General features: G+C 36.6%; 1 protein-coding gene across 2 annotated transcripts; it reads left to right on the top strand.

The window, feature by feature from the left end:
* The first annotated feature begins 1,883 nt into the window (after positions 1-1,883).
* hbp1 (HMG-box transcription factor 1) lies at positions 1,884-14,542 on the top strand. Of its 2 annotated transcripts, none has more exons than XM_074632603.1 (11): positions 1,884-1,961; positions 4,163-4,329; positions 4,421-4,601; positions 5,476-5,590; positions 5,747-5,861; positions 7,152-7,270; positions 7,928-8,084; positions 9,030-9,174; positions 10,427-10,714; positions 13,237-13,378; positions 13,516-14,542. In XM_074632603.1, exons 2-11 carry the CDS (start codon positions 4,254-4,256, stop codon positions 13,531-13,533), a joined length of 1,356 nt encoding a protein of 451 aa, XP_074488704.1. In that variant the 5' UTR covers positions 1,884-1,961; positions 4,163-4,253; the 3' UTR covers positions 13,534-14,542. The 2 variants fall into 2 exon arrangements, with proteins under 2 accessions (XP_074488704.1, XP_074488705.1); XM_074632604.1 differs by lacking the exon at positions 1,884-1,961 and adding an exon at positions 2,489-2,987.
* The last annotated feature ends 1,690 nt before the right edge of the window (positions 14,543-16,232 follow it).

Here is a 16,232-nt window from a genome sequence, read left to right as displayed (position 1 = left end):
GTAGACTTGGCAGTACTTTAACATTTTTACAAAATGCATTTCTGTTTATCATAAGATTTAATCCCTCGAACACATGTTCATAAACTGTATATCATTGTTGGTAAGCGTGTTTGTGGCTATTAGCCTATGCTTTTGCAAAAAAACAAACTTCAGAGAGATAGCTGATAGTTTTGTAAGAATATACAACACATTGCTGTACAATTTGAAAATGAATATTTATTGTTATTATATAGGCCCAGCTTTAATTTAATAAGTTGCCCCCACTAGACTGTAGTCATTATTGGCAGTGTCTTGAAACAGTTTATTTTCCTGCGTTTTAATGTAAAATTTAAGTCATATTGTTTTTGTGTCAGTGAAACATACATTATGATTATGACACCCATTATTGCTGTCTACCTCTGCCAACAACTTATACTGTTTGGAAACACATTGGGATGTTCCCTCTAAACAGGAATCTAAAGTATTTCTTCTCTCTATCTTCTTGTCTCTCTTTTTAAGATGAATAATTGAAGTCTTCTGTATTCTGTCTGTGGTTTACTGCAGCTTAAACTGTTAAAGCTGGTTTAACATTTAAACATTCTGAATTTATTTCCCACCTTTGTGCAGGTAGTGCTGGTAATTTTTGAAGGCAAACCCATAATACTGGCTGAAAGTACTCTATGTTTCACTTTTCATGTCAATAAAGAACATTTTTATATTTGCGTGTCATGTAAGTATTTGTTACAATAATGGAATAGCACACTTTCGAAGCTCTTTGTTCACCATTCAGTCATTCATTCATTCGCCATTCATTCATTCCTTATTCATACAGTCATTCATTTATTCATTCACTTAGATTTTGTAGTAAAAAGTTAAAACGATGATTTAAGTACAAGGGGAAATGACAAATAATCTAGAAAGCAATGTGAGTGTAAGATAAGATAAGATAAGATATTCCTTTATTAGTCCCGCAGTGGGGAAATTTGCAGTGTACAGCAGCAAAGGGGATAGTGCAAAAAACAAGATGCATCAGTCAAAAACCACCCTACCCTCCAGATGCTTTATGAGCAGTCTGTCATCAGACAGGCACAGAAAAGTGAGTCAGACCCAACTCACATCTTACACCAGGAGTACCAACTTTTACCTTCTGGCAGGAGATATAGAGTCCCACGGTGCAGATTGAACCGTTACAAACATTCATTCTTGCCGATGTCTATTAAACTTCTCAACAACTCGTAACATAAAGCTATCATAAGGACAGTGCAATATGTTAAATAGGGACAGTGCAATATGTTGCATCTGTGTAATATTGGGCTATTGTCTGTGTAATATGGGCAAGACGGTAGATGGTGCAGTGCACTACCTGGGTGCAATACCTGCCATGGTGTGTGTGTTAGTATGTGCCATTATGTTCGTGGACTGTGTATGTGTTGAAACATCTGTTTCTGTGGAACTGTTTCCCTTTCTTGTGTGGAATCATTTATTATTGTTGTTGATGCTGTTTTAATTTAGTGTTTGTAACTGCAGTTGGACGGAGTAAAAAAACAAACAATAAAAGTACATCTTATCTTATCTTATCTTAAAATGATATTGCACAGTGAGAATGAATGAATGAATGAATGAAATTCCTACTGACAATATCAGGTCATTGTCAGTTTTTTGGTGTGTAAGTAGCCTACTGGGAGCAGTGCTGGTTGTGGAGTATAATCTTGCTGTAGTTGCAAAATTTCAGATCTATAATAACCATTGTATTGTTCCTGTTATTGCCAATCAGCTGTTACTGGGTAGTAATAGGCATGTACTTTCATCCAATCAGACGTTGAACAACAAACTAAGCCCCGCCTTTAATATTTTCTCGACCAATAGAATACACGGATTCTTGTTACTGACGTTCTCATCCACCAATAGGAGTCTTTCTCTGAAAACATTCATTCCCACCCCTCGAGTGAACGCCAGAGAGTTTCTTGATGGCGACAGGCTTGGTAAGTGGGGGAAGTTGACTACTGTTTTTCGATTAAATAAAAGCTTCAAACGAATTTTTAACTTCTACCTAATGTGATCCGTGTCTTTGCAGTGCTAAAACAGTGTTTTAACGGGGTTGTCATGCATTTATTTGATGTAGAAAGCTAGGTTTTAGTCGAAAATGTGTTTTTTTCGCTGTGACGCTTGTTGTTTTGATAACAAACCCATCCGACTGCAGCTTTTATGCAACAAAACACGTCTTTAATTTAGTCAAATCAAATTAGAGTCGTGTATTAAGTGGTTTTAAAGGCCTAAAGGTGTTTTTTTGGTGTCATTCATTGTGAACGGAGCGGTAGAGGAGGTAGAGGAGGTAGAGGTTGCGTCATGCCTCAACTTGTTGACATTCTTTTGTTTACAGTGTTCAGACCCGACAAGCCTCTGTGGGTTTGAGCTGCTGCTGCTGCTTTAGAGGAGCAAAACAGCAGGCCACAGCTTCATACTCTCTTTATAAACACGATGATAGTCTAAAAACGTTTTTATTAACGTTGTTTCATCAGTATATCCGCGTTTACGACGTCAAAGCGACGGTTTGTCAGAGCGACCGTTGATCGAATGTCAGAACGCGAGAATAACCGTTAAGTTTTCTAGTTGGTTTAAACGGTTATTTTTATGCTTTTATATTTTTAACGTGTTTTTTTTTTTACTTTTCATGTCGCCAAAAGATCATTTAATGTTCATATTACAATACAATGTTTTACCTTCGTGTTTTCGAGCCTCTTTTCGACACTTTTCCAAATGAATTTCGTGCTATTTGTCCACTTTTTGGCTACGCAGTTATGAATGAATGAGCTCTGCTGCGCATGCGCTAAAAATACCTTTAAGTTTATAAACAAGGCCTCCACGATGGCCTCCACGCTAGAGAGTCACATGACCAGTCTCACAGAGAGAGAGGCTGGAGTCGATCACAGACAAAGGATTCACTCAAGACTGCCTACCTTTTTCTATTTTATTGATGCAATGCATGACATGTCTTGAGATGACACTTGGTAAGTGTGTTTGTGGTTGTTAGCCTAATACTATGCTTTTGCAAAAAAGAAAAAAAACTTAAGAGAGATAGCTGTACAGCATTATTGCTGTACAATTTGAAAATGAATATTTATTGTTATTATTGTGTCAGCTTTAATTTAATAAGTTGCCCTCACTAGACTTTAGTTATTATTGGCAGATAAATTAAATTTCTAAACATCGTTTGTTAAAAACAGATTCCAAAGCTAATTTTGTAATGGATAATTGTGAGCAAATATGTCACAATTTCTTGTCATTTTTGGCAGAAAGCAAAACACTGGCAGCATGAGAAAGGATTAACAATTTGTAAAAGAAGTTGATTTGCTAATATATTTCACATTTTGATCACAACAGAATGTAGACTTGGCAGTACTTTAACATTTTTACAAAATGCATTTCTGTTTATCATGAGATTTAATCCCTCAAACACATGTTCATAAACTGTATATCATTGTTGGTAAGTGTGTTTGTGGCTGTTAGCCTACTACTATGATTTTGCAAAAAAAAACTTCAGAGAGATAGCTTATAGTTTTGAATTTTGAAGAATATATAACACATTGCTGTACAATTTGAAAATAAATATGTATTGTTATTATATAGGCCCAACTTTAATTTAATAAATTGCCAAAAAAACAAATCAAAACACTGGCTGTTCATATATTTAATTTGGGATGTAAATAAATCTGGGATAGTTTATATATTATATTATCATTCTATGATATATGAGTTATTAGAGGAGAAGTGAGAAAGGGATAGGGAAATATAAGTTTTACTTCTACCTACTCCTTTTCGGACACTATTACTCGTTTTGTTTGTTATTATTTTGTATGTTCAAAATAAAGTCATTAATTCATTCATTCATTAATGTTTTATTTGCTGCGGTCAGAAACATTTTACGGATTATGTGTATTATATTAGCGCAAGGTCTTTTTTCTTTTACTTAATGGATTCGTTCATGTCTTAATGAAACCATATTACTATCATAAATCTGCACACCACCATTCAGACGTATGTATGCAATTACAAATAATACATTTTCATGAATTATGAGTGCTTATTGTTTAATTGAAGCAACGTTGTAACTAGAACTGTGCAGCAGTTTCACTTTGTCTGTGAACGCTCAGATTTTGTCCCCTTTTGTTTTGCATAAAACCAGCTGACGTGGCAGAACATGATGATGGAAGCTGAGTAAACTGGCCTGCAGTCTGTTGAGTATAGAGGAAACAAGAGGAACATTGTGAGAATCAATGGACGAGTCGTTTGATCCACTCAAGTGTAACGAAGACAACCTGCCTTCCTCACCTGGGTGCCACATGGACTATGGTAAAAATCCTAAACCAGCAAGAAGCCACATTTAAGTAAACGGAGATTTTCCACGTAGTAATTATAGAAATTACTGTTGACTTCTCTCCAGATGACATGCCAGAGCTGCAGGAGGTGGAGGAGGACCAGAGGTCTCCAGGGTTATTTCAGGTTGGAGCGGGAGTGTCTCACCAGGAGCTCAGCTGTTCCCCCAGAACCAACTGGCTCACTGAGCTGGCCAACATTGCCACCAGTCCTCAGAGCTCCCTGCTGAAGAGCGCCCCACATAAGAGGTTTGTATCAAGATGAACTAGCATGAAAATCAACTAAATCTGATGAGTGAATTCATTAATATAAACTCAAAGAGAAGTTGACAACTAGGGATGCACCGATACTGTATCGGATATCGGGCCGATACTGACTCAAATAGCGGGATCGGGTATCGGTGACAATGGGGCCGATCCAATAAATTCAATTCTATGTTTATATACTAAATACATTATATACTGGAATTTTAATTCCTGTAAAAGTTTTGATAAATTTATTGCTGCATTTAAAAAGGTTTACACTTGAATTGTAATTCCTGCTAATTTTGAAGATTGTTTTGCAGTTGTTTGTGTACGATTTATTATTTTTATAATAAATAACAATTCAGCAAATTTATATTCATGCATTTATTTATGACATTTTGTTTTACAAAACTAGGAAAGCAATGTTTAAGTCAAGCCGGATGTTGCCTTACACATAAAAGAAGGATCCCAGTCACTTCCACACAGTGAGGCATGCAGCTTATTAATTAAAACACTTGTATCGGATCGGTACTTGGTATCGCTATTGGTACTGAAAAAGTCGGAACGGTGCATCCCTATTGACAACCCCTGTAAGAACCTAAGTACACACTAGTACCCCACTTTGTATTCGACAAAGTAGGATTGGCAAGTTGTAACTTAGAATATGTGATATGAAATATCCTCTGAAATTCATTGAATATCGCAAAAATAATTTTCACAGTAAATCTGGCTATCTTGTTTTGTTGAATACCCCTGCCGGTGCTGAACATTCAGCTGTCTGTAGATTATAAATATCACTTATACTTTACTGTAAAAAATATAAAGTATCACCTATGACCATGATATACATATTTATGACGCTGCCATTTTTTTCCAGATCATCTCCAGTCCATATCTTCGGCAATAGTTTACATTCTTACGCCCGACCCCCATTAGCCAGCAGCGCACCCAACCCGTCCAGAGGCCACCTCAGGGAACGCAGGCGTGTCAGGGTAACCTTTCATTTACAACATCAACCTTTTGAAAAACTAAGAATCTTCCATTCCTGTAGACTCAGCGATTATTTCCTACTAAATACTGTGTGACATGTATACTGAAATTATTTATTTTACTGCTGTCATTGTAAGATGTTCTTTCATTATTTACAGGCGAGCAGTGAATCGGAGTCTGGAGTTTTCTCAATGTCCTCGTCTTTTTCTGATGACGAAGACATGGCCTGGTCTCACACCTGGCCCACCACTGCCTGGCATTGCTTCCTTAAAGGTACATACATACACACTCATTTACATACTGTATGCTTCCACCAGTGCACACAGAGACACTTACACATCGCTCACACACACACACGTTGAAGTGAAACATGAGCTTTTTAAAGAATTTCTTGAAAAGAAAAAAATGGTCTTGACAATTCTGCCCCATAGCTTAAAGGCACAATCCAAAGTCTAGTGTAAACATGTATTCCCCATTGGAAAACAATAGTCATTCATTCACGTTTAAATCTGTTAATGTTTACAGTACATCAGCAATGTGTAAACACAAATGTAAAACACATTTTTTCAAACAAATATAAGTTGAGAAACACAATTTTATTTTTTATCTTCAAGTGAAACTTACCCGAAATGTTTGTGAATAGACCTGCAAATCAATATGGTCAAAAGAGTACCGATTAGCTGCTTTATTGCTCTGCCCTCAAAGTGTTTTATTGATAACAGGACATGCAATCAAGACTTTTTGGACAGAAGCTGTAGATGTTCTCACACTAATCTTTTGTTATCCGTTTTCTGAAAGATCCTCCTGTTACAACCAGGATGAGATTGAGTTACAAACAGTTGTAACGAAATTCTGACCTCAGGTGTCCAAACAGCAGTATTGCATCCATTTTCCAGCATTGTCTTCATAGTATCAGCACATATCTGCTTATTCATCGTGTCCCATTGTTGTTTTATTTATTTATTTAATAAGGATCCCCATTAGTCTTCCTGGGGTCCAAAATCCAGTACATCATATTTATCATATACATACTTTATACAACATCACATATGTATTACACTATGTTCAACTCATATTCACTTTGAACTACCTTGTATTAAAAAAAGCGGTCATTCCAATTTTCCCAACATTCATTTACATCATCTATAATTATTTAGCCTCAAGGTCCATTATCAGGGAAAAAGAACAATACATTATATATGACCAACACTGGACTATTGATCAGCTGCTTAAGTAATGCATTCTTAAATGGTATTTGAATGCAGATTTGCTACAGGATTGACATATGTAAAGAGAGCAGCTATTCCAATGATTGATGGCACAATAAATGACTTTGATTTTGGGTGAGGTAACATGATTTGGCCATCACCTGCTGCTCTAGTGAAATGACTGTGAAAGTCCCTGCACTTGGTAATTTGACTATATAAAAACTCAGGTTTAGTAGAATAAATGATATAACTAAAGAATGTGACTGTGCTTAAGGGAAGTCTTTTCTCTACTGGTAACCATGACAGTTAACGATGCATGCTGTCTGTGTTCGTTCTTATGTGTGTTGATATTCAGGAACTCGCCTGCGCTTCCATCGAGGTCCTAATGTGGAGTGGCAGGAAGCTGATGAACTCGGAGATTCTGATGATGACTCAGATGATGAAACCATGATGCCATCCTCCTCCTCTTTTAAGGTAGGCAACAAATAGTGAGTTTAGTATGTCTTAAAATATTTCATAATAATTTGCTATACTCTGGAATACTTTACTGCGGTGTACACCTTATGTTTAGTATTGCTGACTAGATGAGTGCATGATTCATCGTGTCAATAGCCATAGCAATGGCATGTAATAGCCTGCAGGTGGCAGCCAGGCTTACAGTAGAGGTACCGAAAGTGAGTGAGTGCATGAATGAAACATTCACCGATCAGCCATAACATTATGGCCGCATGGGCACCCTGACCGGTCTGCGGCTACGCAGCCCAATACGCAGCAAACTGCTCCTCACTTTGTGTTCGCCCACATCCTTATGCTTGCCCATTTTTTCTGCTTCCAGCACAAAGTTCAAAATGTTCACTTGCTGTCTATTATATCCCACCCACTGCCAGGTGTCATTGTAAAGAGATAGTCAATGTTATTGACTTCACGTGTCAGTGGTCTTAATGTTATTGCTGATCGGTGTTTAATGTCCTTGATGATTCACAGTGGTGGTCTCATTTAGTATCATAGAAACCAAGTTTTCAGGCAATCGGGCACCAAGTTGTTTTTACACCAATTCTTCTTTGGTGGTGAGTACATCCACATCTTGCCGGAGTAAAGACTCCTCTTATTGTTTTTTTGCTTCATTTACAGAGATACGGTTCAGAGGGGCTGAAGTTGGTGAGCCATGAAGAGACAGTATCTTTTGGCCAGGCTGTTCTTAAACTGACGTTTGACCCCGGCTCACCTGATGATAGCCTTTTAACAGCCGAATGCCGATTGGATCACCCATTTTTTGTCAAAAATAAAGGTAAAACAAGACATTTTTTTGGTTTATTTCTGTTAAAAATAAGTACAAATATCGACTGCAGGTTGTGTTCTCTCCAGGGATGTCACAATGCCGGAAATGTAGTAGTCAATGCCAAATTCCACGATTCTCAATACCAATTTGATAGTTAAAGGGACTATTTGTAACTTTCAGAATTGCTGCTTAACAGCGACACCTGTGGCCGTGAAGTCAACACAAGTCAGCGTCGGGCTTGTGCTTGCTCGCTCTAAATAGACATGAACGAGCATCGCTCAAAACAGTGAGGTGACACACGTCAGCTAAAACCACAATATCACTCTATATTTCAGCTGCTTGGCAGTAATGTTAGCTGACCAGACGAAGGTCTCTCCATGAATCACTGCTGATCCTAGTGTTGGCCCAATACCAAGTTTTACTGAATAGAGCAGTAATGTAAATCAATGGCACCTCCCGTTAACATTAGCTGTTAGCTCCGTGCAGGACTGTGCTGCTTACTGGCTGCTAACAGCTAACGTTAACTAGCTCTCATCCTGCCGATTTTGACACAGATTTGTTGTTCATAATGTAGAATTATCAGGGATAAAATAGGGTGTGTGCCCTGGATGATAGTGAGTTTACTGCATCCCAAACACATTTGCTATCAGCCTTGGGACAAAAGGACGCCTATAGTCTCGAGCCCCGACGGTACCTACGGTACTTGCAATACTGCAGAAAAACAAGTCCTGTCATGGTTTCAGAATTTTGGCATCGACTTGGTACCAAAGTATCAGTTCTCGTGACATTCCTGGTTCTCTCTTAAAAAAACAACAAGAATAATTTCAGCTTTGTCGGCATGAAAAGAAAGCAAAATTGTCCAAAACATTTTATTGCAATATGTGAAAGTGGTCTTTGCCAACAGAAGCTTCCTCTGATCAAAGTAATATGTAATTTACCATCTGTGTTGTTTAGGGTGGTCTTCCTTTTATCCGAGCCTTACTGTGGTGCACCATGGGATCCCTTGCTATGAGATGCATTTGGGCAATGTGTGCCTGCCACCAAACCACCCAGAAGCCATTAACTGTGATGACTCTGTCGTCTTTGACACTTTCAGAAGGTACTATAATTAATGTGATCTTGTTTTACGTCATGAAGAGACTTAAAGTGTCTATAATTGATATTTTGATATAACAATGAATCAATGTATCATCTGCAGCTCCCTTCAGCTTTGCGGCGCTTTATAGTGAGTAAAGCTAAGGGGAGCTGCAGAGTTGGGTACATTTGTGTTGAGCATGTACACACACACTCCAAAGATGCAGCCCGACATCTTTTACACTTCTTCATAATATTAGGTACAGTCCTCTTTAGTTTCAGAGCAGTTTAATCATAACAATTATTTTATCTATATATTAGTCCCATCGTTAGGTTGCAGCCTACTTGTACACTGCGCTTAAGGCAGGTATTCATCTAATAATTTTTTAATATGATTTTTGGTTTGCAGAACAAAATTATAGTGAAAGTGAAATTGTTCCTCCATCACATATCACTTAAAAAAAAAAAAAAAGTTTGAAATATGTTTTGGATCTAAAAAACAAAATATTTGGTTTATAAATATCAGTGTTAATTTCATTAATGAAAACAATGACGATATAGGTTAGTCCACAACCGTTTTTTCCATGACTAAGCCGAGATTTGCTCTCATAACGGACCGGTGGGTGTGACTGAGCCGAGCAGCATTAATGAGCGCAGTCAGGAGGACTCAAACTAACTGCAAAGCTGCATTCTTAATCATTCAACCTGTGTTTTTTAATCAGATAATAAGATACAATTTTATATGAAATAAGTTTGACTAAAATGACAGAAATATTCAATATAATCTGACGACTAAACAGGACAACGGTTAAAAAGAAAATAGTTGACAAAATTAAGAGAGAAAACAATTTGACTAAAATTGAATGACTTTTCAGTGACTAAAACTTTTTGAGTTGTCGTCAATTAAAACTAGGAAGGATAAAAACTAATGTGACTAAAACTAATAAGCATTTTCGTTTTAAGATTAAGACTAAATCTAAAATAGCTGTCATAATTAACACTGATAAATGTTTCTGCATGTATTCATTACATAGCATATCTACAATCACATACACCAGTATTTGTATATTTGAGACATTTTTTTACGAGAAATTAAAATGAAAAATCTGTTTCAGTGCAACATAATTTTACAGTGACAAGGTGACATTTTCAGATATTTTTATAACAAACGGCACATGTACACACACACTAGAAAAAACTAAATTGTAGATGAAATGCGACAGATTAGAAAAACACAATATTAACATCTGTCTCTCTTTTTGTTGTTTCTCCTGCAGTTATGACTTCACCCCACTAGACTCCTCTGCAGTCTATGTTCTCAGCAGCATGGCTCGTCAGCGCAAGACCTCTCTGTCTAGTGGGGGTGCTGTCAGTCCAGACTGTGATAAACTTGAGCGCTCCAGCTCCCCACAATCCTCGACCGGCAAATCAAACAAGAGCCTCACCTCAGGGACAGCCACTGTTGCCACGCCTACAAAATGCAAGCGGCCAATGAATGCCTTCATGCTCTTCGCCAAGAAGTACAGAGTGGAGTACACACAGATGTATCCTGGGAAGGACAACAGGTATGCAAAGTCAATGAGATCCAGTGCACTTTTTCAAACTATTTTGGAGAGCAGAATTATCTATCACTGTGTCACATCTTAAGGTACAGTCACATTAATTTTCCACCTTAGTCTGGTTGTGTAATGTACTAAATAGCATGATGGCACAAACTAGAATAATGACATCTCATTATCACATCTCGCATTATCTCCAAACAGGAGTTGGACCAATTTATTAAGCTAATACGAACGCGTAGCCAGACCGGCTACGTAAACAAAGCCCAGAGAAGATACTATACTATGACTTTTTTTGACATACTATACTATGACTTTTTTAAACTTTTGTTTGACATACTATACTATGACTATTTTTTCGACATACTATACTATGACTTCTTTTATGACATTTCTTCGACATACTATAATATGATTTTTTTCGATATACTATACCATGACTTTTCGACAAACTATAGAATTACTTTTTTTTCACTTTTTCAACATACTATGACTACTATTTCCTCGACATACTATGACTTTCTTTTTTTTTTTTTTTTTTACATACTATACTATGATTTCTTTTGACATACTATACCATGACTTTTTTATAACTCTTTTTGCGACATACTATGACTTTTTTTGACATACTACACTATTTTTTTTTCGACATGCTATTCTGACTTTTTTTCAATTTAATATAGTATAACCTTTTTAACATAAACTATGACTTTTTATAACTCTTTTTGCGACATATAATACTATGACCTTTTTTTGACATACTACACTGACTTTTTTTCTTTTTTTTACGTACTGTACTATTTCTTTTGACATATATTGGATACCCTTTTCCTGCCTTTTAGTAAGAGATGTTGTGAATGAGGAAATAGAGTGATTTAATGACATTTTTTTTTTTTTTTTTCGACATACTATACTATGACTTTTTTTTTGACATACTACATTAAGATTTTTTTTTCTACATGCTATACTATAACTTTTTTAACATATACTATGACTTTTTATAACTGTTTTTGCGACATACAATACTATGACTTTTTTTCGACATGTCGAAGAAAGTGTCGAAAAAGTGATAGTATAGTATGTTGAAAAAAGTGATGAAAAAGTCAGTATAGTATGTTGAAAAAAGTGATGAAAAGGTCATAGTACAGTATGTCGAAAAAAAATCATTATAATATGTCGGTGAAAGTGATGAAAATGTCATATTATAGTGTGTCGAAAAAATTATGAAAAAGTCATTATATATTATGTCGAGAAAAAGTCATATATAGTATGTCAAAAATAACTGATGAAAAAGTCATAGTATAGTATGCCGAAAAATGTCAGTATAGTATGTCAAAAAAAGTGATGAAAAAGTCATAGTAAAGTTTGTCGAAAAAAGTGATATAGAAGTCTTGGTATAGTACGTCGAAGAAAGTGTCGAAAAAGTGATAGTATAGTATGTTGAAAAAAATTATGAAAGTTCATAGTATAGTATGTCGAAGAAAGTGATGAAAAAGTCATAGTACAGTATGTCGAAAAAAATTCAGGTAGTATGTCGAAGAAAGTGATAAGTCATTATATATTATGTCGAAAAAAGTCAGTATAGTATGTCGAAAAAAAATAGTATGTCGAAAAAAGTGATGAAAAAGTCATAGTAAAGTTTGTCGAAAAAAGTGATATAGAAGTCATAGTATAGTATGTCAAAAAAAGTGATGAAAAGTGATGAAAAAGTTATAGTATAGTATGCCGAAAAAAGTCAGTATAGTATGTCGAGAAAAAAAACATAGTATAATATGTCGAAAAAAGTGATGTAAAAGTCGTTGTATAGTATGTCGAAAGAAAGCTATAAGAAAGTCATGTATATCGAAAAAAGTGATGAAAAAGACATAGTACAGTATGTCGAAGGAAGTGAAAAAAAGTCATAGTATAGTATGTCAAAAAAAGTCAAAGTATGTTGAACAAAAAGTCATAAAAACGTTATAGTATAATATGTTCAATATGTTGAAAAAAAATATAGTATAGTATTTCGAAAAAAGTCATAGTATAATATATTGAAGAAAAGTCACAGCATAGTATGTCGGAAAAAAAGTCAGAATAGTATGTCGAAAAAAAGGCATAGTATAACATGTTGAAAAAAGTCATAGTATAGTATGTCGAAAAAAGTTATCTTATTGTATTTAGAAGAAAAAAAGTCATCCTATAGTATGTTGGTAAAAAGAGTCATAAAAAAGTCATAGTACAGCATGTGAAAAAAGTCATAGTATAGTAAGTAAAAAACATTTTTTTCGACATACTATACTATTACCTTCTATGACATACTTTACAATTTTCATAAAACCTTTCCACATATTACACTATGACTTTTTATGACAAACTATACTATGACTTTCATGAATTGTCTTTTGTCATACTAAACTGACATTTTATGACATTATTTATGACATACTATACTATGAGCGTTTTTTTACGGCATATACCCTGATTTTAAAGGGTGCAATATTCTGAAAAGGGCGAGTACTTAATCTTCTCTCTCTTACCTTACACTCCAGAGCCATTAGTGTCATCCTGGGTGACAAGTGGAAGAAGATGAAGAATGAGGAGAGGAGGATGTACACCATGGAGGCCAAGGCTCTGGCTGAGGAGCAGAAACGAATCAATCCAGACTGCTGGAAACGTAAAAGAACCAACTCAGTAAGGACCAAAGTCACTGCACTATAACATCTAGTAGCTTTTTTATAACATCCACATAGTGCATGTTAAATTATATTTACCCAGTCTTTGGTTTCAATCACTACTGTAGACCAACAGCTCATGTCGTCTTTCAACAGGGTTCCCAGCAGACCTAGATAATCCCCCAGAATCCTCAGAAGCTGCTGGCGTTTTGACACGGAGAGGTGCTGGACAGAGTCTGATGGACCGCTTGATGCCTCCTTCGCTCTCCTGTATTCTTGAGACTCAACTGTGATGCTGAATTCACTTGCTTTTTGTAACCTTGAAACGTTATTAGAGACGAACCAGAATTATGAACTATAAACAAAATATGTAATCTATTCACTAACAGTGCATATATTTTCTTATATCTTTAATGTCAAAGACGTCTTATTCCCCTGAAATAAGAATGAACCTTCTCATTTATTTCAGGTTATTTCATATTCAAGGTTGAACAGCATGTGGTGCTATGCGTCAGTGTAGAAGGAGCAGTAAAACAACAACTGTATTTATAATTGTAAAAATGGGAATTTTAGCTAACTTTTTCACAACTGTTCAAATTGATTATATTTGTAAGATTCAACATACTGCACAGATTGGTAACCCTTTCATACATTTTGTAATACAGTATATATTCTGCAGCTGAACTATTGCCAACAGTTTGTGATGCTGCCCCGCCAAGTTTTAAGGTTTTTGCCCAACCACCCAGCCATATGACGAGAGGGCTTTCAGCATGTGGTGGTGGGTTTACACTCAGTCACAAAGCACTTCAGGCCTTTGCTCTAAGTGTTTGTTTCTTTTTTGCACTTTATATAAATATGTAATCTCCTATACAGCCATTTATATACTGGTGGAAACCATTTGTATAATACAACTAGTATCTTGACAGTTAGCCGTTTGACACAATCATGGCCCAGTAGCCGTGCTCTGCTTTCAGGTTGCTCTTGATTTTTAAGTGCTTTGTTCATAATGTACAGGTTTCACAGCCCCAACAACCTCTTGCACAAAATATCCTTGTATCATATTATAAATATTTTTTTTTTTTTTAAACTTGCATCTTATCAAAGTGTTTGGCTCTTTTTCATAAACTGTAATCACAACCTGTGGGGATGCTTGGCTTTGTGTTTGAATACATGTTAAAATGTTTTTGCCCGTCTTTTGTTTTGAATAATTATCAGCTTCCTCCCGTGAACATGGGCGTTAAAGGGACTATTTGTAACTTCCAGAAATGCTTCTTAACAGCGACACCTGTGGCCGTGAAATCAACGAAAGTCAGCGTCGGGCTTGCGCTTGCTCGCTCTCAATATACCTGAACGAGCATCACTCAAAACAGTGAGGCGACACAAGTCAGCTAAAACCACAATATCTCTCTATATATCAGCTGCTTGGCAGTAATGTTAGCTGACCAGACGAAGGTCTCTCCATGAACATGATTTAGATCTGATCCTAGTGTTGGCTTTTCCTGCCTAAGTGCAGGCTGAGGCAGCGGGGCTCTGCAGCGTGTCTCCCTGCTCTCTCCGCCCGCAGCCGGAGAGAGCAGAGAAGACACCGGCACCCGGTCGGTAACGAGAAGACTACGTAAATCTCTGTAGAGCTCCGTTACTTCCCAAGACACGGGAAACCTCTGTTGGTCTGGAGGAGCTGCAGCAGTTATTTCTGCACAAACGTCCCCTGTACATTCACTAGATATTCTCAGAGCTAAACTAACTCTTCTGCAGTGTGGAGTGAGCGCGCGTTCACGTCTAGAGGTGGAGCGAGCTGAGCTGTCTGAGTGAAGGCGAGCAGGCAGAGGAGGAGGGTACAGCGGCTACACGCGAACGCGCATATGCGAGCGCGCATGTGTGCCGACCCGCTACATTTATGCACGTACAAAGTTACAAATAGTCCCTTTAAGTGACACGCCGAATCAGGCAAATTTTTATCTCAAGCTTTAAGAGCTCTCAAATATCCACAGATCTAAACATCGTCCCAGTAAAGCCTGATGTTTCCAGGTAACAACACATTTAAAGTGAGTTTTATTCTTCGGTTTTTCTCTGCCACATCAAAACCACCATGCACATACAGTATGCTAACAAAGCCTCCCAAGCAGCAATTGTACTGAAGCAAGACTATTCACACTTGGGCTGAATGAGGACAACGTTAAAAGGTTTTAATTGAATCTTATACTCACTGGAAGTGTGGTCTCTTCCTCTGGTGATGAAAAAGGGATCTGAAAGGAAAGGAAAGAGCACATTATCATAACCTTTCAACTGGTGATAATGTTTCTGAAGAAGATTTTTACAAAACATCCAGTGATGTAGTTAGATGTGCACGACTTGCTTAATTTACCTTGCGGCCTGATGCTTGCACAAAGACATTATAAAAACAACTGGTAATGATATGCAATATTTTTGTAAATTTTAAGACATAATTTACATTGTTAGAGAGCCAGAGGGCGCTGTCACTTCATTTTTGTTCAGTGGAAGATGTGCTGCCTTTCCCCCATGATATAAACACCTCTCTTTGTAAAAGATAACGTGATTATAAGGTCAATATAGAGATGACATTGATAATCCTGAATCTGTGGTTTAGAAAACTATAACATGTTGCAGTTGCATTAAAATAGCAGTAAATGATCAGCACTTTACCTTACTATACGTAAAAAAAAAAAAAAGTATATCCTTCAAATGATTTATGGGCGTTGGGAAGTTATTATGTTCATGTTTATGAACATCTTGAGGGCCCTGCTTGTCTGCAAGTAGAAAATGGTTAGTGTGAAAGGATGAGATTCATAGCTCTGTATGCTTCATGAAATAACAATGATCAACATCCTGCAAGCCTTGAAATCTAATTATAG

Source organism: Sebastes fasciatus, chromosome 4 (assembly GCF_043250625.1).
Source record: "Sebastes fasciatus isolate fSebFas1 chromosome 4, fSebFas1.pri, whole genome shotgun sequence".
In the NCBI taxonomy this organism is placed as follows: Eukaryota; Metazoa; Chordata; class Actinopteri; order Perciformes; family Sebastidae; genus Sebastes; species Sebastes fasciatus.
Note: the sequence above shows the minus strand (reverse complement) of the source record. Positions and strands in the feature narration are given on the sequence as shown.